This window comes from Xenopus laevis, chromosome 5S, assembly GCF_017654675.1.
Source record: "Xenopus laevis strain J_2021 chromosome 5S, Xenopus_laevis_v10.1, whole genome shotgun sequence".
In the NCBI taxonomy this organism is placed as follows: domain Eukaryota; kingdom Metazoa; phylum Chordata; class Amphibia; order Anura; family Pipidae; genus Xenopus; species Xenopus laevis.
Window position 1 is genome coordinate 33,141,851 of NC_054380.1, and position 26,079 is coordinate 33,167,929.

The following is a 26,079-nucleotide window of genomic DNA, read 5'->3' on the forward strand; positions in this document are numbered from 1 at the left end:
CAAATATGTAAGCTAGAAAGGCTGGAGTAACTGGACTTGAGGGGGGGGCACATGGGTCATAACCGTTTGCTTTTGAATCTGAGCTGAATGCTGAGGATCAATTGCAAACTCACTGAACAGTTATGTCCCATGTGGCCCCTTCAAGTTGCTGACAATCAGGTGGTGTTCTGAGTATTATGCTAGACGTCTGCTCACTAAAGCCTTTATAGATTACAGTTTTGGCTAACTATATCAGAAACATTTTTTGTTTTGCACAGCCTATCCCAGTTTTTATTTTTACACTGAACTGTTCCTATAACTCCCACTCATCATTAACAATTAACCCTAGAAAAATAGTTCTTTTTGTAAGGAATGTTTATGAAGGTGTGAGCAGAGCAGCTACAATCAAATTAAATCTGTAGCACAAGCCCTGCAGCAGAAATATTATCTCCTCCACCTGCTGTCTGGAAAACCTCAGTACACACCAGCACTGGGGCTAAACATATCTCATAGTTGTCTTCTTCCCAGCAAGACACGGGACGACTTTCCTTAAAGGGTATCCTCTGGCTGCCCGTTTCTCGGCTAACAGAGAATGAGTCATCCATGATTAGTTTAGCTTTTCTTGTGTCAATCTGAGAGGAGCCACACACATGGCGATTAGCAGTCAAGGATGCTTTTGCTGTGGCAGACATTGTGTTCTTCCACATGGAATCCTTGGTAACCATCATGGCTTGGAAAGCCAAGGTGTGGACATGTAACCTGGTAAGATAGCGCTGGCCTTCCTTATGCTCCTGTGATCTGAGGAGCTGGTAAAGTTCACGCATTTGGTCAAGAATTGATGCTACTCGTGGGTAAGGGTCTGAAAGTACTGTAATATTTCCACCCTTGATCAGGCTAAGTAGATTGGGGAGTTCTTGTTCGTTCATTCCAAGCGAATCAGAGTAAGGTATGATATATTCAAGAAGATCCTTCATTAGGCTTTGTTCCACAAATGAGGCCATTTCAAAGTGGGAGGCAATTTTAGGGTTGGTGGACAAGAGAAGTTCTTGCATAGCTTTTAGTCTAGATTCACGTTGCCCTGTGTAGTACATAAACATAGTGTATGTAAAATATTATAACGCTTAATTAGGAATTTTTGGAATGAAGAGTATTATTATTAATTGCTACTAGTCTATGTCCTTGTATTTACAAGATTTCACTTTGCAGTTCTAAACATGCCGTTGCTACAGTGGAAACAATAAACAGTGGTTCAAAACAAATACATATTGCCTAGAACAGGCTGCTATATAAAGCAATGCTGCTGCTGTTACTGAACTTGCACAAAGGAAAAAACTGATGTCCATTTTATACTGTAAATTACCTCCTTGTCATATTTAATAATAAATGAGTTCAAGAAATATGACGTGTTTGACATCATTTGCTTGTTGTTTAATACATTCTATGATTTTTTGTTATTCTTTGAAGATATGGCCAAAAATGTACTTTGCTCCATGTACATAAAGATATACAGACATACATATGATGCAATAGAAGTGTCTTGTAAAAGGGGAATTGCACCTCCAAGTCGCCAACATTTTTTATGCTTTAGTGCTTTTGTAACTGTATGGTAAAATATATTTTTAGGAGTCTATTGAATGGTAATAAAATACGTGAAGTTTGCGTCAGGTACAGAATTCCGTAGAAAACCAACCAGCAAGCAGTATATACTGATCCACCTGTTTAAAATCAAACATCTTCTTGGTTGCTATGGGTTACTGCACTGGGCTTTTATTACATACATGGGGATGGATTTTACACAAAGGTAAAATCTTACCTGACTTAAACGGAAAGCTGTCCATCATCTGCAGCCCTCCAATGACCAGCAAATCTGGGCTAAAGCTTTCCAGCTGGGATTTAAAGTCTTCCAAGGAATCAACCATAGGATTGTGTGAATCACTGTGTACTATATACCTGGAAAATATAATGTATGATGCTTAATAAATGGGAATACTCTTTAAGCCTCAATAATTTACCAGTACTCATTTACAAAAATAAGGCAGCTATGTAGTAATTGTCCATTGTTACTAAAAACAAAGTAAGCAATACAAATTATTTTGGCCATTTATACCTGTCGAAAGTAGCCAAAGAAAGAGGCAGGAGGGGCTATACATTTAATGACCTATTGCCAGGATTTTGCGAACATATCTAGCTACTACCAAATCAGTACAAAAAAGATACAAGAAGAGTGCTTTACAGAATTACAGACAATGGGTACCTGTTAGCCCTTCGTGACATGTGATTTCCCCATTTAGCTCCTGTTGGATATTCCATAATCAAGTGGATATCAGGATCATTTATGGGCTCACCAGCAACTGTAAGCAAAGATCAATGGTAAGGATTCATCAAGGTCTGGCATGGTGCCAAGACACATGTATTGCTAATGTAGTTCCTCTATTCAAAAAGGGATCCTGTTCTCAGCCTCAGAAGTATAGGCGGTTAGTTTGATGGCAGTGGTAGGAAAGCTTTTCAATGGAGCATTGAAGGATACGATACTGGACTTCATTGCAAATCATAATACTATGAGTTCATGCCAGCATGGTTTGATGTGCAACAGATCTTGCCAGACTAATTTAATTGCCTTTTATGAGGAGTGAGCTGAAACCTCTACTCTGGAATTGCAGTGGATGTGATCTACTTGGACTTTGCTAAAGCATTTGATACAGAGTCACACAGAAGGTTACTGGTTAAATTTAGGAATATCGGCTTGGAACATATTATTGTACTTGAATAGAGAACTGCCTGAAGGATACACATTTTCTAATTGGACAAGTGATGTTAGTGGAGTACCACAGGGCTCTGTACTTGGTCCTTTGGTTTTTAACTTGTTTTTATCCAAGGCTATTGTGATACTAAGCCCTATAGTAAGTGTATGAGTATATATTTTTTATGTGAGTATATGGAGGGGTCAGTGAGTGCATGTATGGAGGCTTAGTTTCATTTGGAGGGGTTGAACTTGATGGAATTTCGTCTTTTTTCAACCCATGTAACATGTAACTATGTAAAATGTAAGTCAACAATTGGAAAACATACAAGATGGTCATTCTGCAAATGTCAGTCCCAGCAGCAGTACAGTGATATACAGGTATGGGATCGGTTATCCAGAAACCCATTATCCAGAAAGGTCCAAATTACTGAAATGCTGTCTCCCATAGACTCAATTTTATGCAAATATTCCACAATTTTAAAAATGATTTCCTTTTTCTCTGTAATAATAATAAAACTGTACATTGTAGATGATCCAAACTAAGATATAATTAATCCTTATTGGAAGCAGAACCAGCCTATTGGTTTATTTAATGTTTACATGATTCTCTAGTATACTTAAGGTATGAAGATCCAAATTACGGAAAGATCCATTATCCAGAACGCCCCATGTGCCGAGCATTCTGAATAATAGGTCCCATACTGGTATATGCACATAGTGTGTGTTACAAATATGAATACATCCTCATCCCTACCTTGCCCCTAAGATACCTGGTAGCAAATAATGGTCAAACTTGCATTCACACATACTGACTTTTCCAATGAACTTACTCACCTGTTATTCGTTCAGAAAGCACACTAATTTCTTCTGGACTAAGACGACCACCAAGTAAAACATCACATCCCTCTGTGGCCAAGCGATTAGCCATGACTGGTGCGTTTCCACCAAGGGCCCAGCGCATTTCTGTGAGACTTTTAGAGGTGTCTACTAGCTTCCTAAACAATGTCTCATTGGATACATATCTCCTGTTAAAATGCAAGTTGCTCCATATTTATTTTAGGCAGATATAAAACGGCAGATATGCTGTTCTGTATATATAAACTTAAAAGCCTTATGTGGGAAAATGTCTTCTTTTGGTATACTGAACCAGGATATGTAAATATGAAAATTTTAAACCATGATGCTTCATTCAGAAATGAACATGCCACATGAACATTAAACAATATTTCTAAGAAGTTGGAGAAAAAAAATTTGAGTGGGTTTGTATAATGAGAGCTATACTGACAGAGACATGTTCAGTTTTTACAGAAACATGTCAGTGTCACTTTAAAATGCTTCTCCTTTTTTAAAACGAATTACCTGTGTCAGACTTCTGACACCTCTTCAACCATGATGGCTGCAGCAAAGACACTGGGCTTGTGGGCCCAGTACAATGGAACATTTATATAAACATCTACAGTTAGGCCCATAAATCTTTGGACAGAGACAACTTTTTTCTGATTTTGGTTCTGTACATTAACACAATGCATTTTAAATGAAACAACTCAGAAGCATTTGAACTGCAGATTTCCAGCTTTAATTCATAAAAATAAAAATGCGAGGAACTAAAGCCTTTTTTAACACAATCACTTCATTTCAGGGGCTCACAAGTAATTGGACAAATTAAAAAACTGAAAATAAAATGTTAATTTCTAATACTTGGTTGAAAACCCTTTGCTGGCAATGTCAGTCTGAAGTTTTTCTGGTAGAGGTTAATCTTTATTTCATCTGTCCAAAGAATGTTTTTACAGAACTGTGCTGGCTTTTTTAGATGTTTTTTTTTAGCAAAGTCCAATCTAGTCTTTCTATTCTTGATGCTTATGAGTGTCTTGGACCTTGCAGTGCACCCTCTGTATTTACTTTCATGCAGTCTTCTCTTTATGGTAGACTTGGATATCTATACGCCTACCTCCTGGAGAGTGTTGTTCACTTGTTTGGCTGTTGGGAAGGGGTTTCGCTTCACCATGGAAATGATTCTGTTATCATCCACCACTAGTGATGGGTGAATTTATTCTCCAGGCGCGAATTTGCAGCGAATTTCCGCTTTATTTTGACGCCGGCGCTCATTTTGATGCTGGCGAATTGATTTTTTCACCAGTTTTGCGGGACAAATTCACCCATCACTGTCCACCACTGTTGTCTTTCATGAACGTTCACTGGAGTTCACCAGTGCTTTCTTTCTTTCTCAGGAAGTAACAAACTGTAGATTTTGCCACTCCTAATATTGCAGCAATTTTTCGGATGGGTTTTTTTCTGTTTTTGCAGCTTAAGGGTGGCTTGTTTCACCTGCATGGAGAGCTCCTTTGACTGCATGTTGTTTGCTCAGAGCAAAATCTTCCACATACAAGCTTACAACCTTAAATCAACTCCAGGCTTTTATCTGCTTCAATGATAATGACAAAACAAAGGAATTGCCCACACCTGCCCATGAAATAGCCTTTGAGTCAGTGTCCAATTACTTTTGAGCCCCTGAAAAAAAGTGATTGTGTTAAAAAAAGGCTTTAGTTCCTCACATTTGTATGCAATATTTTTGTTCAACCCACTGAATTAAAGATGAAAGTCTGCAGTTCAACTGCATCCGAGTTGTTTAATATAAAATGTATTGTGGTAATATACAGAACCAAAATTTGAAAAAAGTTGTCTTTGTCTAGATATTTATGGACCTTACTGTATATAACGACTACACTGCTTGAACTGATCAAATGAATTTAGAAACGTGTCCAACTGGAATTTGCATTTATACTCCCATCAGGGCCTCCAGCCCATTAAAGTTCAGCAGATAGCACAATGTCAGTGTTGCAACAATTATGGCTGAAAGCATGTCAGAAGTCAAATATGTTTAAGTACTGGGGGTTGGGGGAAGAGACAAGGTGTGTTTTGATTTTTAAAGCGATATATCATTGTTGCAGGAGCAAAATGTGTTTAAACTCCAACAAGGGTAAACAAAGGGAGGAAGGTGAGAAGTTAGTCCTGGTGCTAAGAATATACTGACATTTCTGAATAAAAAGAAGCTAGAACAATTTGAAAACAACTGTATTCAAGGGTCATGTGTTGGCTTGCACAGATTTAACTAGTTACTTACTCTGAAGCTGCTCCTGGTGGGAAGAAGTATGCAAAGCTCTCAGCCAGCTGGGCCTCGGTCTCAATGTAATTGTGATGTATTGGATTGTAGGTGGGTTCAATACCTGCTTCATTCAGGAGAGCCACTCCGTCTACTATTATATCCAGACATCCTCCAAATCCTGGTCAAGACAAACAATGGCAATCTGAACTGCTGCTTCTTTGAATTTAACAATGGTTTAATTGTAATGTTTGCTACAACTATTGACATTAGAACTGATCTTTGATATATTATTATTGTGTCATCACGGAATACAGTTTTTGAACAATACATAGCGGAGATGTGGTTTACACACGGGTAGACTGCATTTAATACTGAGATTATGTTTTATTAGCCTCAATCTTAACTTTTTTTCTCCGGCAAACAAAAGGTGCATAATGAGCCAACTGGCAGCTGGTTGCACTGTGACCAGAGTGCAGCAGAAATAATATAGAAGCATGTGTCAATTGAGTTCAGCAGACCAATAACTGCTGTTGAGAAACCAAATAAAAAACATTACAGGGTTAAGCACAAATATTGATTTTTGTTATTCCTAAGCCGGGAGTAAAGTTACATACCCAAAAAAAAACAACTTACTAAATAGTGATAAAATGAACTTTTGCAATGGGATTTCATATAAATATAGAATAAATGGTTAGATCAACTTAAAATTTAATTTATTTTTTAGTTTTATGTGAACAGTAGAGTCCTGCGCATAACCAATTTCTAAGACCCGAACCCACAGCCTGCGACCCGAACTGTAACTTGCATAATTACCCACTTTGATCCACTACCCGACCCAGACCCGCAAATGCCTTATCCGCGATCCGACCCTCAACCTGCCGACCACCAAACAGGAAGTGATGGTGCTACAAACCGGAAGTGATGTCATCAAAAGTGGGTGGGGACAGAAACAAGTTTTGTAAAACTTTAAAAGGAGTAAAATAGAGACAATATTACATAAGATAAGAAATTTAGATGAGACGCAACCCGACCCGCGGCTATACCCGCACCTGAAAATCCTCCCCTCATTCCGCAGGGTTTTGCAGATAACCCGCGGGTACCCGACTTGCAGCAGGACTCTAGTGAACAGCACTATTCTAAGTCACTTTGCATTTAGACTGTAAGCCCTAACAAGCAGTGTCATCGTTTCCTCCAGTAATGGTCTGTATATGTAATTTGTATATATTCTGTATATGCCTTTTACAGATAGTCAAGAGAATAGGTTGATCTTTATGCAAATAATAATGAGTGTCATTACAAGTCTTAGCATATGGATCCCTTGGGTCAAACCTGCAATTAAAGTATATGAAATACAGTCATATGAAAAGTTTAGGGTTTAGGATCCCCTCTTTATTCTTTAGGGTTTTGTTTATCACTGGCTGAGCTTTCAAAGTAGCAACTTCCTTTTAATATATAACATGCCTTATGGAAATAGTAGTATTTCAGCAGTGACATAAAGTTTATTGGATTAACAGAAAATATGCAATATGCATCATGATAAAATTAGACAGGTGCATAAATTTGGGCACCCCAACAGAGATATTACATCAATACGTATTTGAGCCTCCTTTTGCAAATGTAACAGCCTCTAGACACCTCTTATAGCCTTTGAGGAGTGTCTGGATTCTGGATGGCGGTATTTTTGACCATTCATCCATACAAAATCTCTCCAATTAAGTTAAGTTAAATTTGATGGCTGCTGAGCAAGGACAGCCTGCTTCAAATCATCCCATAGATTTTCAATGATATTCAAGTCGGGGGACTGTGACGGCCATTCCAGAATATTCTATGTCTCCCTCTGCATAAATGCCTTTGTAGATATCGAAGTTTGTTTAGGGTCATTGTCTTGTTGGAATATCCAACCCCTGCGTAACTTCAACTTTGTGACTGATGCTTGAACATTATCCTGAATAATGTTGATATTGGGTTGAATTCATCCGACCCTCGACTTTAACAAGGGCCCCAGTCCCTGAACTAGCGCCACAGCCCCACAGCATGATGGAACCTCCAACAAGTTTGACAGTAGGTAGCAGGTGTTTTTCTTGAATTGCGGTGTTCTTTTTCCACCATACAAAGCACTATTTGTTATGACCAAATAACTCAATTTGTGTCTCATCAGTCCAAAGAACTTGGTTCCAAAATGACTGTGGCTTGTCTAAATGAGCTTTTGCATACAACTAGCGACTGTGGTGTGAGTGCAGATAGGGTTTCTTTCTCATCGCCCTGCCATACAGATGTTCTTTGTGCAAATTGCGCTGAATTGTAGAACGATGTACATATACATATGTGCAGCAAGCAGATCTTTGGAGGTGATCTTTGGGTTGTCTGTAAGCATTCTCAGAATCCTCTGCATATGCCGTTCCTGTATTTCTCTTGGCCTGCCAGACCTGGGTTTTACAGCAAGTGTGCCTGTGGCCTTCCATTTCCTGATTACATTCCTTACAGTTGAAAATGACAGTTTAAACCTCTGAGATAGCTCTTTGTAGCCTTACCCTAAACCATGATACTGAAAATCTTTGTTTTCAGATCTTTTGAGAGTTGCTTTGAGGATCCCATGCTGTGACTCTTCAGAATAGAGTTAAACAGAAGCACAACTTGTTATTAGCCACTTTAAATACCTTTTTTCATGATTGGAAACACCTGCCTATGAAGTTCAAGGTTTAACAAGCTAATCCAACCAATTTGGTATTGCCAGTAATCAGTATTGAGCAGTTACATGATTTAAAATTAGCAAAATTACAAGTGTACTCACATTTTTGCACAGTCAGTTTTTAACATTTGATTTAATTCCATACAACTAAATACTGCTTCACTAAAAATCTTTGTTCAGCAAACACCCCAGTACTCAGATGTTCCTGGGTAATGAAAGGCATACCACTGTTATTTATAATATTGAAAGTGGAGTAAATTATTATGCAGGCTCAGAGGGGTTTCCAAACTTTTTCATATGACTGTATAGTGAACTTAATGATGCTTACAGATGAATTGCATCCACAGCTTGGAATTCATCCAGTATTCACTAGTAACACGCATATTATCCTATTATCCATGTAATTGCAATTATGTGCATTCTTCAAATGTAACATAAAGGTCACAAGCTCTTTAACCACATTCACATGAGACCTGGTATACATATTGTCGGATTTGCCCCTCAACCGAGCAGCTGAGTGGGCAGATCTCTGGCCATTTTGACTAGACACAATGGCGACCACAAGCCTGAACAATGTGACCAGGCAAGTTGCCCTTTATCCAGTCAGACGATAATGCAGATCTGCACCAATAACAACAATATATTTGTTCTACTTTATGCCTGAAATTCTAGCTAGCTTTAAAGTATCCATAAAGTATTCATAAATGCTTATGCATGTGTTTAAACACAAACACATGTATAATGAACTATAAATGCTAATGTGGCTAGAGTGCACTGTAATGATGTGGTTTATCCATCTCATTGAAAACACCTGAATAAACACTTGCCAGTACTGTTCCATTTACGTTGCTTTGCAATCAAAACGCATCTAAATTGCATAACACTTGCAGCAGTGTGTATAAACGCTAAAGGAGTTCTACCCCATAACTTTTATTGACCAATATAAACATAAAGTGGCATATTAACGTTATGAGGAAGAACACTTTAGTCTTGTTGAGAAGTGCTACTGTTTTATCTTTAAACGATGAGCTCTGTGTACATTCACTGACTGTGACCTTGTTGTTTTCCCCCTCCTCTCCACACACTCGTCAACACTGGAAAGTCAGACTCCTGTTTACATGAGCAAGTTTCCCTTCCCTCATTACATACAGTCTAAACATGGGACAGGGATTGATTATACAGAATAAAAGGTGCCAAATTGAAATAAGCAGCAAAGAAGAATTCTAATAAATGATCCCTGCGGGCTGTGCGTGTAAAGTGTTGCCAGTTAAAGAAGCTTATCTGCTCTCAACAACCAGGATATTATGTAGCACACGATATTCTTAACCTTATCTATACCCCCAAACAGCCTTTGCTTTGGCATGAGATAGAACCCTGCCATTTATATTTAATATTTTCCCATATTATGCTGTATCAGTCTGTACTAAAGGTAAAATAGAATCTACCATAATCTGGAGCTCACTCTAAAAACAGAGGTAATGGTCTCACCTTCTGCCTTTTTGACAGGGACTCCAATCCCCCCATTCTAAAAATCCTTAAATATTAATTTCCCAGTTCATATATGTGGCAGATATCTCCCTCGTGCTTCATCTATTTTGCCTGAAGGAACATTCATCAAACACTTTTTATTAGGGATGCACCGAATCCAGGATTTTTCCTTTTCCAGCAGGATTCGGCATCAGCCGAACCTTTATGCATGGCCGAACTGAATCCGAATCCTAATTTGCTTATGTAAATTAGCCGTGGGAAGGGAAATCACGTGACTTTTCGTCTCAAAACAAGGAAGTAAAACACTCTTTTTCAACGTTTTCCTTTCCCGCCTCTAATTTGCATATGCAAATTAGGATTCGGTTCGGTATTCGGCCAAATCTTTCGTGAAGGATTCTGGGATTTGGCCAAATCCCAAATAGTGGATTCGGTGCATCCCTACTTTTTATAATACAAAATGTTTCCAGTTTGCCAAAACTTAGTTCTATATGGCATGTTATGATTAAGGGTGAAGACACACAGAGCTACTAGTAGCAGCTACTTCTCCCAGCTACAAAATAGACAATAGTGATAATTGACTTTGCTAAGACACTATGTGTGTCTTAGCAGAGGCAATTCTCAGCATTGTATATGGCAGGGTATTTTCTGGTGTGTTGTAGCCATGACAAGTAGCTGCTCCTAGTGGCTGTGTGTGTCTTCAACCTAAAAGAACAGCTAGCCATAAAAAAAAATCAAATGCCTTTGTGTCAATATTTGTGCTCTTGTGTACAACAGATAAGGAATTAACCACAGGTATTCTCTTCAGTCGTGACATGAATATAATAGTTGAATTAGAGCTATAAGCAATAAGGCCCTGTCCCTAAAGTGCTTAAGATGGTGACAACAAATGATTTAGTAGACCTCATGTGGGACACAAGTAGATGAAGAGTATACGGCCAACCTTCTCCCTCTAATAAATGTGCTCACTTAGCTCTTATTCCCAACAGCTTTTGGAACCCTGATTTATAAACACAAGTATGAAAAATGTCATCCATTCAACTTTGAAGATGTCGAATTCATTTGACCGGTATGAGTTTCATGAGCGTCTTTGTCGTCGTTTATTTTTACCGCAACCAATGAGCCCTTGGAGTGCGCGTCCGTTTGTGCTGTTTGCCTTGTTTGTCGCCAGTTTTTGTAGCCTTCACGAAGACGGATTTCATCGCTCTTTACTCGCACACATACAGACAGAGAAATTCAAGCCACATACCTATAGCAATGCGAGGAGGCCGGTGGGAGTCCAGTCCAACTTTCTGCTCAGCTCGGAGAAGCGATGACAGAACACTGTCCAGTCTGCTCTGCAGGGCGTTGTCATCTATCTGGCGGTACCAGTAGGCGGCCAGCAGAGCAAGGAGGGAAAGTAGAGGGACACACAGGACTTTGGGGGTTGCCATAACAAAAGCAGCAGTTGGGTTGTCACTTCACCTGTACCTTATACTGTGGAACAGACTCCTTAACCTTGAACTTGTGTTACTATAAACTCCTCACACTGTGCAACACACACACACACACTGTGCAGCACTGCAGCTCCAGGCACAAATACGTTGACACTACAGTTTCCAGTCGCAGCTAGGTGCTGGTCACACAGCAATGCCTCTAATAGGCTACACGACAGCTCCAGCACCTACTTCTAAGTGGTTATCTCATCCCACACAGACATACAGTGCATTCTGCTCAATGCAGCCACACCTTTCCCTTCACCCTAGTCTCTCTGGGGACACCTGGCCAGGGAATGCGATAGAAACCCACCCTCATGCATACAGTATATGCTTACACACAGTCAGTCAACCCACAGCCGGCCTCTTCCTCTAGCAAAGGAGGGGCCCACTTCCCACACACGCGGAAGAAGAGCTGAGTAGGAGCCAATCCTTTCATCCTATAGGCGTATCACACCGCCGAGCCCTCGGGCACTGGAACGTCTCACTAGCACCCGAGTCGCAGGGGGGTTTTGACAGTAGGGGACAACTAGGCAATTCATTGATGGAAAGAGACTGGAGCAACGCACGGGTTAAAAAAAGCCACGCCCACCATTATCCTCCCTTGCGTGTTTGTGCCTTGTCATTGCTTACCGTGTGGGAATGTGGCAGTGGCTCGGGGTATATACGTGTCTTGTGCGGGTTTATTGGCAACTCCAGTATAAAGTGCACCGGATGATCATTAAAGCTTTGCTGTATAAGGCAGAGGAGCTCTATACATACATCACTGATGTATGGAGAGTGCGCGGCAGCCTATGACTGCTTATCAGACTGGCTTGAACTGGTTACAGTGCTGCCTGCGCTCCAGGCTTTTAGTTGTAACCGAGGCTCAGCTCCATGAAGCCTTTTGTTTCTTATTATCATTCTGGGGGAGGGGTGTACTATTTTATTGTGGCGCTGGGATAATTATCAGCTTCAAATTGCGTCTCAACTGCTCTCTACGGGTTCTGATAGGAAAGCGGAGGCACATGCGCTGTATAAACATTTGCCGTTACTAATAGGTTTCGGGAGGTCAGTGGCAGGGTTTATATATAAGAACCGAATAAGAACAATGAGTTGGACACGTGTCCTGTACACGTCACGCGTAGTGTCGGCACTCGGAGTTGAACTGTGAACACGTGGCACTCGCTAGTCCAGGGTTGCCGGGTCTTTTTTTAAAACCAGCCCAATAAAAAGTCAGCCCAAACTTGGCACAATATGTGCAGTGAAAAAAAAAGTCTAAAAAATAAATGATTATATCATACCTCCCAACATTTTGTAGATAAAAAGAGGGACATAAAGATGTGGCGTGCACATCGTTGCAATTTCTTTGTACACGCCCATTTTGTGGCCACGCCCCCGATTACCATATTCCATTTTACAAAATTTGGCAGGTTATGAAAGTTTGAACATATTCCTGTTTTTTTTCACTTATTAGAGCAAATGTAGCAATCACTCACACACACAGTAACAAACACACCTAAAGGTGGCCATAGACGCAAAGATCCGCTCGTTTGGCGTTGCCAAACGAGCGGATCTTTCCCCGATATGCCACTAACAGGCATGGCTATATCGGGGGTAATCTGAACGTTCGGCCCTATGGCCGAACGATCCAATTACGATGCGCAATGGGCTCCGGCGGGATCAGTTGGGACAAAATCAAACCTGTTCAAGCGACCAAACGACGGACGGAAAATGTCGGCACTTGCCACACACGGTCCGAAAATCGTACGAATCCTCGATTCGAAGGAGTCAGTGGAGAGAGAACGGAAGTCGGAAAGTCAAATTCAGTCTCAGTGCTGCGCAGATACCCAGAAGTAGCAAGATGCCGCTGCCCGTGCCAGGAAGATCAGACAAGAACAGCTGGCACGGGTCCGTGGGACATCTTCACTACTGGGGAAAAGCATAGAAAACCGGGACCGTCTCGTGTAATGCGAGACAGTTGGGAGGTATGATATTTGGCAAAATTTTTTTTTTTTTTTGCAAATTTTCCCATGAAGCAATATAGGACAGATTCGCCTTATCACCAGGGGCTAGGGTTGCCACCTGTTTGGTTTTGAACCGGACAGTCAGGTTTTTACACCTGGTCCAAGCCTGCAACCTGCTTCCCGGCATTGTGGCCAATCATGGGCTGCCACATCACAGGCCCGCCCCTTTACATCACTGGCCCAGCCTCTGTAGTCATGGCCACCTCCCAGGGGCGTAACTACAGAGGGAGTTGCCCAGGAAGTATAGGGGTCCCATAAGGCTCTAATCCATATACAATTTCAATAAATATTGGTAAAACAGGTTAGCCTCTAGACATTTTGATGGCCAGCAGATTTTTGCCACAAAATTGTCTAAAATTGAGGAAAGTCACGGGAAAAAGCGAGAATGCTTTTGGTACAGAACAGAGCCCAAAATCTGGTAACTCCCGACTTCTACACAAGTCAGTCCCATTACATGCTGGGTATTGTAGCCTTACAGTAAACTTGGCGGTTGACAAATTGTTAAATAAAAACATTACCCAACATGCATTGGGAAAAGCAGGCTTGGCATATTAGGGCAAGAAAAAACTTGGGCTGGTTTCCAAAGTACAAACCAGCCAAAGTCCCAAAAAGTAGCCCAAATCCGTACCTTGGCTAGTTTGTACTTTCAAAACCCACCTGGGCTTTAAATTAGTAGCCCAATTTGGCTGGAAAACTGGCAACCGTGCGCTAGTCTCTAACATCTAACTCAATCCAACACTGACTTAGTGGAGCAGATCCTGCCCATAGAATGTTTAGGGAAATATCTCAAGTTATAATGAGCTCTACGATCTTCTGCTGACGTTCCAGCTTTCAAATAGGGATCAACGATCACATCTAGAAATCAAATGCTCTGTAAAGCTACACATATATTATTGATACTGTTTATTACTCTGCTTTCTGTTCAGGCATCTCCTATTCATATGTCAGTCTCTTATTCAAATCAGTGCATGGTTGCTGGGGTGATTTTCACCCTAGCAACCACAAATTTTAAACTGGAGAGCTGTTCAATAAAAAACTAAATAACTGTTAAACCACAAATAATTAAATGAAAACCACTTCCAAACTGTCCAAGAATATCTTTATATCTTAATATATTTTATTATTTGTGTTTTTTACGTTATTTAGCTTTTTATTCAACAGCTCTCCAAATCTGGTTGATAGGATCAAAATTAACCTAGCAACCATGCTCTGATTTGAACAAGATACCAGAAGATGAATGGGAAAGGACCTGAATAAAAGTAATAAAAAGCAATAACAGTACATTTGTAGCTTTACAGAACATTTGTTGTTAGATGGGGTCAGTGAACCCCGTTTGAAAGCTGGAAAACGTTAGAAGAAAAAAGCAATTAATTAAAATGCTATTAAAAATAAATTATGAAGTCCAGTTGAAAAGTTGCTTAGAATTAGCTATTCTAAAAGTTAATCGAAAGGTGAACCACCCCTTTAGGATCCTGGTATAGCACATTGTTATATATATATCCTTGTGATATATATATCAAAAAAAAAAATCTATCCTATACCTTTACTAATTTACTACACACTGGTGCAAAGAATGAAATGTTCAGGTCATAGGCGGGTGTGTGGCTAAGTAGAAAATAGTATAAATAATATATATTTAGACTGGGATAGGCCTCTTAAGCTGTCCATAGGTGCAAAGATATAATTGTACGATTCAAAGTTTCTCACAATTCTCATATCATGTGTGGATCGTCCCAACATTTTTCATACCATGTTGATCGGTCGTTTAGTCGATGGGACAGGTTAAAAGATTTGTGTCGGCTAACGATAATTTCTCTGCATGTATTGCTGATCTAACAATATCAATGGTTGGCTGTCACTACTATTTGTTGGACATTACTTTCATACTGACATGAGCAATACATTATCTGATTTGTTCTTTTACTACTTTATTTATTCTGAATGGTTAGTTGGTGGTCGGAAGATTGGGACATCCGATCATTCCTCCGATATTCGTCCAATATCTGCATGTCTATGGCCAGCTTTACACACAAGCAGGGGCACACCAACCATAAGACGAGATGAAAATCTCACCTCAGGCAGCATATCCCCGTAAATTACCAAGGGGCAACAAAAAGCCGCTCCTGGTAAGTTTAAGAGAGAAATTTACAGGTTTTAAACCGGAAATTCAGCATTTCCAGTGCATGAGAGCGGAATTTCACTTCCACTCCGACGGAAGATAGTAAGAACGGTAGGAGTGGCATCAGAGGACCCACCTCAGGGCAGATTGGGGGTCCAAATCACCCCTGCACACGTGTTTAATTTTGTGTTCCCCTGTGATAGCCTTTTCATGCGTTCCACTCTGGACCCCCAGTCCGTCGCAGGAAATTTAAGTGTGCGGGGGGTGGGGCCATTAGGCGGCTCCTGAACCAGAAACAGCGCTGCATGCAAAAGCATGATGCAAACATTTTTTGCAGTGCTGTATAATAAACTGATGCCTACACTGAACATACAGAGGATATGCAAAAAAAACTCCCCCAATATTTAATACAAGATGTTTGGCTAAAAAGAGCATACAATCTAAATATGACATACAATCATATTTGGGTTTAAGTTTACACTATGGGAAAATTGCTTTGCCTACAATTATACTTTTACCAAAGTGACATTAAGCCAGGGTAATGCAGGGAAAATATATTTTGTCCAGAAGTAAGCTGACTGCTTACATTGTTTCAAGAGTACCAACAGAGCAAAACGGAAGAGCCAAATCCTTAAAAACCAGACACAAATTTTAAAGAATGTATCTTATAAATATATTTTAATTTCATAGGAAACTGGTCATTTCAAGTTTAACTCTAATTGCCCGGCTGCTTTGACATAACTGGGGAAACTCATGGTATTTACATTGACTTTGCTGGATTAAAGGTAATTTAACCCCTCATTACAGGCCTGTTCCCTACACACCCAAAAGGGAATTGTATTATCACAAAGTTGCTTTCTAATTCATGTCCAAGGGTGGTGTATTAAGTCAGTATGTATAAGGCCAGGAGTTCCCCTGAAATATGCAGGAGTGAATGGTAAGCAACAAAACTGGCTTTTGGAAGAATGGGTTTATATACTGGAACATTCAATCAATGCCACCCTATCAAATTATGCTAGTCCTGCCCACTTCTTAACATCTACCTACTACCTTTTTAAACTGCTATTTCTAAGCACTTGTGAAATATTAGCACTTAGGAAATGTTAGCACTAGTGGCATCTCCTATGCTTAGCCTGAATTTATATGCAGCTCATTGGGAAAACTAGACCCTGATTGGCTAATTAATCAATGAATAAGTGACCAAAGCAAGGTTTAGGTTTCTAAAAACACTAGAACCAAGTTTTGGGGCTGGAAAAATATCTTTTGCTCAATGAGGAATGAGACACAAATGTAATTTTGAGATAGATATCACAAGTACTAAATGAAAGTGGACCTAACAAATGAGAGTTATTGAGGTGACAGATACAAGCTAAAATACAATTACCAGAATTAGGCACTTTACTAACGGCTGTAAGCAAACCTATAAACGGGACCATTAGAACCTTGCGTTAGAAACAGAGTGATAGGTCCTTTGGCAAAATAGTGGGGCTGATGGAAAAGTGGTTAAAAGAACTGCCTCCAATGCATAGTGTCCTGAGTTTGATTCCCACCTATGCTGTCTTACGGGAAAGTGGATCAACCCCTTATAAAAGCTCAGTTGGAGTGGAAATTCACCCGTCCCCCACAGACCCTGTTGCTATCTGAAAGGAAAGTGGTTCCCCCTCAAATAGAGGCTCTGTTGTCAGACCAAAAGTGATCCCTCTCCCCCCCCCATGGTGTGTAGCAGTACCTTGGACTTGATCCAAACTAAGATATAACTAATCCTTATTGAAATCAAAACCATTTATTTAATGTTTACATGATTTTCTAGTAGACTTAAGGTATGAGGATCCAAATTACTGAAAGATCTGTTATCTGGAAACCCCAGGTCCTGAGCATTCTGGATAACAGGTCCCATGCGTGTACTTCCCTTTTCCATGTAACTTTTACACAGCAAAAATCCTAAATGGGGCTCAAAGATTTAACGGAGAACCCTGAGGAATTCCCATCCAGTCTGTTTAGGAGATGCAGACTATTCTTCCCTACGGGTTTGTACTGCACTGCTGGGAACCGTGTTCAGCGAACAATAAGTCCAGAGGCGTAAGTGCAATGTAAATAAACATGAAAACTCACGTTATTGAACTCCAGGGGGTCAAAAATGTCCCCTAATATAAAAAAAGTACAAAACTGCTGTATTCACAAATTGAATAAGACTACTGTGAATCTTACTTCATTCCCATGTGACTTTAATTTGAAATTTCTTCTTCCAATCCCAAGTGTAAAAAAATGAATTCACTTGCTATTTTAGTAGCAGTTTACCCCAGTTTGTATGACGGTGCAAGTGAAAACTCACTCAGTTGAAGTTATTATAATAACAATAATAGCATGTTTTAAAGCATTTTGAGGGCTCTGTGTAACTCTAAGTACTGGCTGTCACGACCCTGAAGTGGAGCGCGACCCTGAATCGGAGCGTGACCCTGAAGCGGGGCACTGGCAGGCGCGTTCTTTCCCTGCGGCGCCGAAGCCAAAATTACAGCGCCCACTGCTACCACTTGTTTAGCAGTGGCACCACGCGCTTGGCACGAAATTCAAACTAAAAACCTTTCCAGGTTACGGGTTCAATGCCCGATTATAGCGTTTGTTTTGAATGTTCCTGGGTGATTGATAATTCTTGCTAAACTGGACTTCTGACCCTGCCTGGACCTTGATATTATTCTGCCTGCCTTTGAATTCTTGCCTGGACTTTGATCACGATATTGCCTTAACCCTTTTGTACTGTGACTTTGGACTGTAACCTCTAAAGCTTCCTCCTTGGTCCTGACTACTCCCTGCCCCCTGACACTGGCATCCAATTTATTATTTGAGCAGTCATGACTACGATTTCAAATGTTTAAAGGATTGTTCAACTTTCTATTAACTTTTAGTATGATGTACAGAGTGATATTCTGGGACAATTTGCACTTGGTTTTTATTTTTTTATTATTTCTAGTTTTTAGTTATTTAGCTTTTTATTCAGCAGCTCTCCTGTTTGCAATTTTAGCAATCTGGTTGCTCAGGTGCAAATTACCCAAGCAACCATGCACTGATTTGAATCAGAGATTTGAATATGAATGGGAGTAAGAAAATTTAGAAATAAGTAGAAATAACAATACTTTTGTAGCCTTACAGAGGATTGTTTTTAGTTGGGGTTAGTGAACCCATTTGAAAGCTGGAAAGAGTCAGAAGAAGGTGGCAAATAATTAAAAAACAATATAAAAAAAAATAATGAAGGTCAATTGCAATAGGCCATTCTATAACATACTCCATTAACTTAAAGGTAAACCACCTCTTTACGAATTATTAAAGGGTATACAACGACGTGATAAACCTGCAATTATTTTTATTCATATTTTTTTTTATTAACCTAGTAGCTGATTTATCAACAATCAAATTCAACTTTTGTAAAAACCACAACTTGAATTTAAAAATGTAGCATCTAAAAGCTGGCAAGATTATTTAGAAGCCCATTGAAGTTGTATAATTAAAATTCAAGGTTTTTTTAATGCAAGTTTTCAAGTTTAGTTTTTTCAGATTTATTGAAAATTACTGATTTTGTGGCATTCTGGGTCTTTTTACCTTTTCAAGATTTAAGTTTTTAAATGAGTAAGCACATTAAAAAAAAACATAAAAATTAGATTTTTGACAAATCGTCCATTCAAAGTTAATCTTATGCCGCAACTTGTTTTACGTTATTTAGACAACTGACCAACTCTCATTTAATGGATTATCGAATACTGCACTGTATACAAATACAGTATTGTTATTTTTAAGGAAAAACATTTTTTGTTTAAATTGTATGCAGGCGTACTGCTTTTTTTTTTTTTTTTTTTTGGAAAAATGAAACTATTTAAACTATTGACTATTAAAGTCAATTTGAGGTTTAGTGCCTTAAAGGGGTTGTTTACCTTCCAAACACTTTTTATCAGTTCATTTGTTTTCAGATTCTTCCCCATAAATAAAGACTTTTTTCAATTACTTTCCATTATTTATTTTTTACTGTTTTTCCAAACTCTAATTTAAAGTTGAATGTTCCTCTGGTTTTTCAGTCTGACAGCTCAGGAATTCAGGCGCAGACTCTGAACGGTTACAATTTTGCAACATTTAGTTGATACATTTCTCAGCGGCATCCCTGGAATATTAGCAACTATTGTATCAATTCTAACAGCTGCCTTTAACGGAACCCAGTGATTCTGCTCAGCAGGGACAAAGATAAGAAATGTATCAACTTAATGTATCAATTTAGAATTTAGAACTGTCCCAAAAAATAGGGTGTGCAATAAAACATGATCTATTTCAATGGAAACCTGAATAGTCTGGAAAGTTAGTACCTGTTAGGGATGCACCGAATCCAGGATTCGGCCTTTTTCAGCAGGATTCGAATTCGGCCGAATCCTTATGCCCGGCCGAATTCGAATATACAAATTAGGGGTGGGGAGGGAAATCGCGTGACTTTTTATCACAAAACAAGGCAGTAAAAAGTGTTTTCCCCTTCCCACCCCTAATTTGCATATGCAGATTAGGATTCAGTATTCGGCTGACTTTCGCGACAGATTCAGGGGTTCGGCCGAATCTAAAATAGTGGATTCGCTGCATCCCTAGTACCTGTATTATCTGAAGACAGCCTGGTTGGTCCATGGAGGTGACCACTCCAGTCTTTACTTTCTACAAAAACCCAAGTGCATTAAATTGTGAGCTTATTATGAAGGTAGCAATGATTATATTGGCTTTTTTATGTCAGTTAGAAAAAAGTATTTGTGAAAGTCAGAAGTGGTTGTTCAATATTAATGGCACACAGGCTAAAAGAAATACAAAAAAATGTGTATATTACAATTACATGATTTGCAAATGACCACATTAACATTCTAAATTAAAGCAGCAGCTCACATTTCTTTCAACCAATATTATAGGAAGTTGCAGATGGGCACTATATTCATAGTTAACTAGTGAGCTCTTCCTAAATAAATGAAGACTCTGGGGGTCATTTATTACATGCAGGGCAGGGTGCTAAGTGTTCTATGTTCTGAAATCGAGCGCAGAGATCTGGGTGCCCGGATGAATACAGCGCAGTCTGCGTTTGGCAGCATTGTACTCATGAGGAGCAGACGAGGGGAGAAGTAACACTAGCAGTCTTCCTACCGCTCACTAACTTGGGCCACAACAAGGAGGCTGCCTTGTGCCCACTAAACTTGTGCCCTCCTGTTGCAAATCTGAAGTAAATGCACCAATTAGTGCACCTTAAAGGAAAACTATACCCCCAAAATGAATACTTGAGCAACAGATTATTTATATCATATTAAGTGTCATATTAAAGAATCTTATCAAACTGGAATGTATGTTTAAGTAAATATTGTCGTTTTACATCTCTTGCCTTGAACCACCATCTGTGTGCTGCCTCAGAGATCACCTGACCAGAAAAACTACAGCTTTAACTGTAACAGGAAGAAGTGAGGAAGCAAAAGACACAACTCTGTCTGCTAATTGGCTCATGTGACCTAACAAGTATAGTTTGTTTGGTATGTTTGTGTGCACCGTGAATCCTACGATCCCAGCGGGCAGCCCTTATTTTTTAAAATGGCACTTTTCTTTATAATTACCAAATGGCACACGCTGCTAAGAAAGTATATTATTATGAAAATAGTTTATTTACATGAAGCAGAGTTTTTCACATGAGTGGTTTTAGGCAATATCTTTTTATAGAGACCTACATTGTTTGAGGGGTATAGTTTTCCTTTAAGGGTCCTGCATTTACAGCAGGGGCAGTAATAAAGTCTCAATTAAAATGCAATTTAAAAAAAAAAAACAACACAGACCTCACCTTTGTTTAAACATGAGTTAAGAATAAAAACAGATTTTCATTTTAAACATGTAGTGCTGCTTTAAACCTGTCAAAAGGTAAGAAAACCACCCAATGACAGGTGCCCAAAAAAGTAATAAAAAAAAAAAAAACCACAACATCGTTACATATGCACATTATGAAAGGATGAAAATAACAAAACACTGTTTAGTTCCCAAGTTTCTTTTTCATGCACTCGTTCACAGATGGGAAGACGTGGAGAAGCAGAGCTTCAGGGTGTAGGGATTCGAACCATCTGTGGAAAAGAAAAATGAACGGACTTTGATTTACTGGGAGCTGAGTAAGAATCATGGCAAGCATTGGCAGAATGTTCTCTGCGTCTGCATTTTAAAGGAACTGGAATTAAATTACTTTGTTTACAAAGAATGTGGTACATTGAACAGACCAGACGACAAGCCAGCACTGGGCACAGCACCAACTAAATAATGAAGGTATAAAGTACACTGACATTGGACTAACACTGTGCTAGATGAACTCTACTTATTATTACTGTTCTAAGATATATGTACCATGACTCAGAATTAGTTTAAAATCCATAGTCTATTAAATATCACATTAAAATGATACATACTGTCCCCATATCGCCCACCTTACGCGTTTCATACCATCCGGTACTTAATCATAGGTGTCGTTGTCAGCAACATTTTAATCACGTAACTTAAAACCAGTGATTAATATGTTGCTGACAAAGACACCTATGATTAAGTACCGGATGATATGAAACGTGTAAGGTGGGCCATTTGGGGACAGTATGTACCATTTTAATGTGATATTGTTGGTGCCCTGGGAACTGGGGCAAGTCCCTATAACTCATTTGCATATTATGAACTAGCTATATAGACTCCCCTATCATTGGTATTTCTATTATTATTGTTGTCTAAATACACATAGATGATTTAGAAAGGATACAAACACTGCTCGCCAGTGGTCAACATTGGACTTTGGGGAAGAGTATTTTGCCAGCAAGTGTTGTTATCTTGATTGTTATCAGTTGCCATTTTCCCCAGTTGCCAATTAGGCTAATGCCATATGAGGGTCCAGGTGCATGCATACACAGTGGATTTCAGCACTGAAATTAAAGTTTGCATTTTGCCACCAAAATCTACAGCATGTGCCTGCACTCGGGCTGATTCAATGGTTTTGGGTGCAGGTGAAGAATGTCAGCGTAGAAGCTAATTTCCTTCTTTTTTCCCCGCAGGCTGAGATAAGCCTTCATGTGGAATTAGCCTTAAATTCTGAGTTTGAGAACGACAGGAAATATTAACTATATTTATCTAATGTGATTTGTAATTATGCACACATTAGCCAAAATCTGCCCCATACAGAATGAAAAACTTACTAGGAACTCTTATTTGGTAGTGATTTAATACTGTGAGTGCTTCTACTGCTTCAGTCTTAGATTCCCACTCTAGCAGTCCAGAGAGTGTTTTAGATGATGCTAGAAGACACATAAGAACATTCATAATGAATATAGACAATATTCAAAGTATGAACATCCAAAATACATACATATAATATATCCATACACATTTTACTTACGTTTTGCATCGAACACTTTAAATTTAATGAATGTGGAAACTTCATGATCTTCACACAGCTGCAATAAATTCAGAACACCTTTTAGAAAATATTCCCATTTTACAGTATGATTTTATAATAAATATGAATTATTGAGCAACGAAGTATACTGGTGTATCCTTATCTAGTTCTTGATGGAAGACAACTACTCTCTTTAGAGTTTGTTGGGGATAGATGAGCCATTAGACAAGCCCTGTAATGTTACTTGCCGATAACAATTGTTATACATAATTCACCTGTTGGATGTACATGACCAACCATAGCTCAGCATTCCTTGGAGAGTTTATAAGCCGACACTCACTTGGCTGCTGAATGGGTGCAGTGCTAAGGGGACCTTTTTAAAGGAACAGTTCAGTGTAAAAATAAAAACTGGCTAAATAGATAGGCTGTGCAAAATAAATATATATATATATTTAATATAGTTAGTTAGCTAAAATGTAATGTATAAAGACTGGAGTGACTGGATGTCTAACATAACAGCCAGAACACTAATTCCTGCTATGCAGCTCTCTTGGTTTCCACTGATTGGTTAGCAGGCAGTAACCAATTAGTGACTTGAGGGGGGGCACATGGGTTATAACTGTTGCTTTTGAATCTGAGCTGAATGCTAAGGATCTTTTGCAAACTCACTGAACAGTTATGTCCCATGTGCCCCCCTGTTCAAGTCGCTAACTCAGAGAGAGCTGAAAAGCAGGAAGTTGTGTTACAGTATGTTCTATTCTGTTAGACATCCAGTCACTTCAGCCTTTATATATTACATTTTTGACTAACTAACTATATTAGAAACATTTTTTATTTTGCAAAGCCTACCTATTTACCCAGTTTTTGTTTTAATACTGAACTGTTCCTTTAAAGTAAAATCTACCATAAAAAGTTTTTCTTTTCTGCAGTTGGGGGTCTGGTTAAATTACTCAGCAGAGGGTTCAGCAGTCTATTTAAATTCTAGGCAAATCATCCTTATCTGCATGGAAAATCAAATTTCAATATGGAAGTTAGCTACTAGTTTATTTGGTATTTAGCGAAAACTTTAGTGATTGATTGTATGTTTGGCTGAAATAAAAAAATAAAAAATCATGGACCTGGCACCTTCCTGATTTATTAAAGTTAAAAAATGTGTCCAATTTTACCTTTTGAAACATTTCTTCTTCCACAGACAAGGGAACATTGTAATAATGCAGAACACAAGACGGAGGCTGGATAATATTCTTGGAGGCTTGGCCAGCGCTGGTAAATCGGTTGTTTTTGCTCATAGCAAAATCTTTATAACTGCTAGTTCCATCCTCTAATTCAAATATCTGGCTGGGGACAACTGAGTGTTGCTTGGAGACACTAAGATTGCACAAAGAAAACAATTACTACTGGCTTCAGAAAAACAATACATTTGAAATATATTTGCACCAATGTATGGAAGTTTTTAGCTATACTTGCACTATTTAGTATTAGGGCAGTGGCTAACGCGGAGATTTTGCGCTCGCGATAAAAATGCAAAACTGTGGGTGACAAATCCCCCGAAAATACTTATCCATTAGAAATAACTGAGATCGCCAGAGGTAAGTCACCCAAAGTTTCCTTCTGATGACTTCGGAAAAACAAAGTGATTACTTAGTTTTACCATCTGCAATTTCAGTTATTTCCAATGGATTAGCATTTTCAGGAGAATCATTGCCCGTAGCTGTGCATTTTTTTCGCGGGCGACAAATCTCCCCATCAGCCACTGCCCTTCGAGTCAGGCCTAGAGATCAGAAAAGAATTAAAAAAAACTGCTTTTAATAGCAATTACATATATGCTTACAAAACAATGACTTTTTTTAATGTAAAATGGACAGCTGCTTAGAATTACATTTATTTTAATCATCCAAAAACTGATTTTGGGTACTCCTTTAAACATTTATGTGTTTTATTTTGAGACCATGTTTAATTAGTGATTGTGTTCTTGCTGCAGGTGCCTATTGATATGTGCCAAAGCCGCTTTAACCCTTTAAATGCCACAGATCGTAGAATCTATGTTCTGTGGCAAAGGTACTTGAAATGCCACAGAACGTAGATTCTACGTTCTGCAGCACTTCCGGGTTCAGGAGCGGAGGAGCGGCTGTTAGAGCCGCTCGCTCCGTTCCTGCTCGATCCCCTGCCCCTAGGCAACGAGCAGAGCAGGGGATCGAGTGGCCCCTGGGGCGCGATCGCCCAGGGGCCCAAAAACAGCAGCAGGCACGTGTTACTTACGTGTCCTGCTGCTGCAGCCTGCACCGGATCGTCGATCTCCGCCCCCACAGCACACAGACAGGAACCACGAGGCAGATGTCTTCCAGGGGCTCTTCCTGATCGCCTGCAACAGTCTCCAGCGTTTTTTTCAGGTTAGTGCAACAATTACACACACAAACACACCAACACACACTTATTACAGTAATACACACTTAGATTCACACTTACACATACATTTTTGGGGATTGGGGGGGTTACTTACACTCACTGCACTTACGCACATGTGCACACGCACACACGCGCACATAACATGTAATTTACCATTTGTACACACGCACATACATGGCATTGTGGCTTTTTTTTTTTTTATCGCATCGTCTCTTTTTTTGGCTGAAAAAAATGTTTTATTGCCATTACGAATAGCGTATTCGCTAACCGTACTGTGCAATACCTTTTGTATGTTATTTCGGTGATTATATTGCAATTTTGGGTATTTTGGTGCATTTTTAGCCATTTTATTGAATTTTTAGCCATTTTATTGCATTTTCAGCTCTGCATATGTTGTGTTCACTTGTTTCTAGCCGTAGAACCTGTTTGGCCCAGCTAAAATATTCAAACTGTGATTCTGACAGCCGATAACACTAGTCTGGAAAAAAAACATTGATTTTTGTGGTTTTATTGGATTTTTTTGCATTTCACTCTTTACTGCCTTATTTTGTTTTGCCTTGTAAATTTTATATACTATATATCCATTTGGGGGTCTCTGTGCACCACATAGTTTGGTATATCTATGCATATTGGGCATCAAAGTGTTCAGTAGACACCAGGTGT

The 26,079-nt window shown here is 39.3% G+C and overlaps 2 protein-coding genes across 2 annotated transcripts in view; both read right to left on the reverse strand.

Annotated features, from left to right (window-relative positions):
- Positions 1-263: 263 nt before the first annotated feature.
- LOC108717798 (ADP-dependent glucokinase) lies at positions 264-12,077 on the reverse strand. Its single transcript, XM_018265149.2, has 6 exons — positions 11,249-12,077; positions 5,844-6,003; positions 3,557-3,747; positions 2,234-2,330; positions 1,793-1,929; positions 264-1,057 (listed from the first exon to the last, which is right to left on the reverse strand). The coding sequence occupies exons 1-6, from the start codon at positions 11,430-11,432 to the stop codon at positions 390-392; spliced, it is 1,437 nt and encodes a 478-aa protein (XP_018120638.1). The 5' UTR covers positions 11,433-12,077; the 3' UTR covers positions 264-389.
- Positions 12,078-21,359: 9,282 nt separating this feature from the next.
- hnrnpll.S (heterogeneous nuclear ribonucleoprotein L like S homeolog) overlaps positions 21,360-26,079 on the reverse strand; it is a 41,677-nt gene continuing 36,957 nt past the window's right edge. The window contains exons 10-13 of the mRNA XM_018265150.2: positions 24,177-24,378; positions 23,011-23,068; positions 22,811-22,909; positions 21,360-21,706 (exon numbers count right to left, since the gene is read on the reverse strand). Of these exons, the coding sequence (XP_018120639.1) occupies positions 21,651-21,706; positions 22,811-22,909; positions 23,011-23,068; positions 24,177-24,378 (415 nt within the window). The 3' untranslated portion in view covers positions 21,360-21,650. The remainder of the gene's footprint in view (positions 21,707-22,810; positions 22,910-23,010; positions 23,069-24,176; positions 24,379-26,079) is intronic.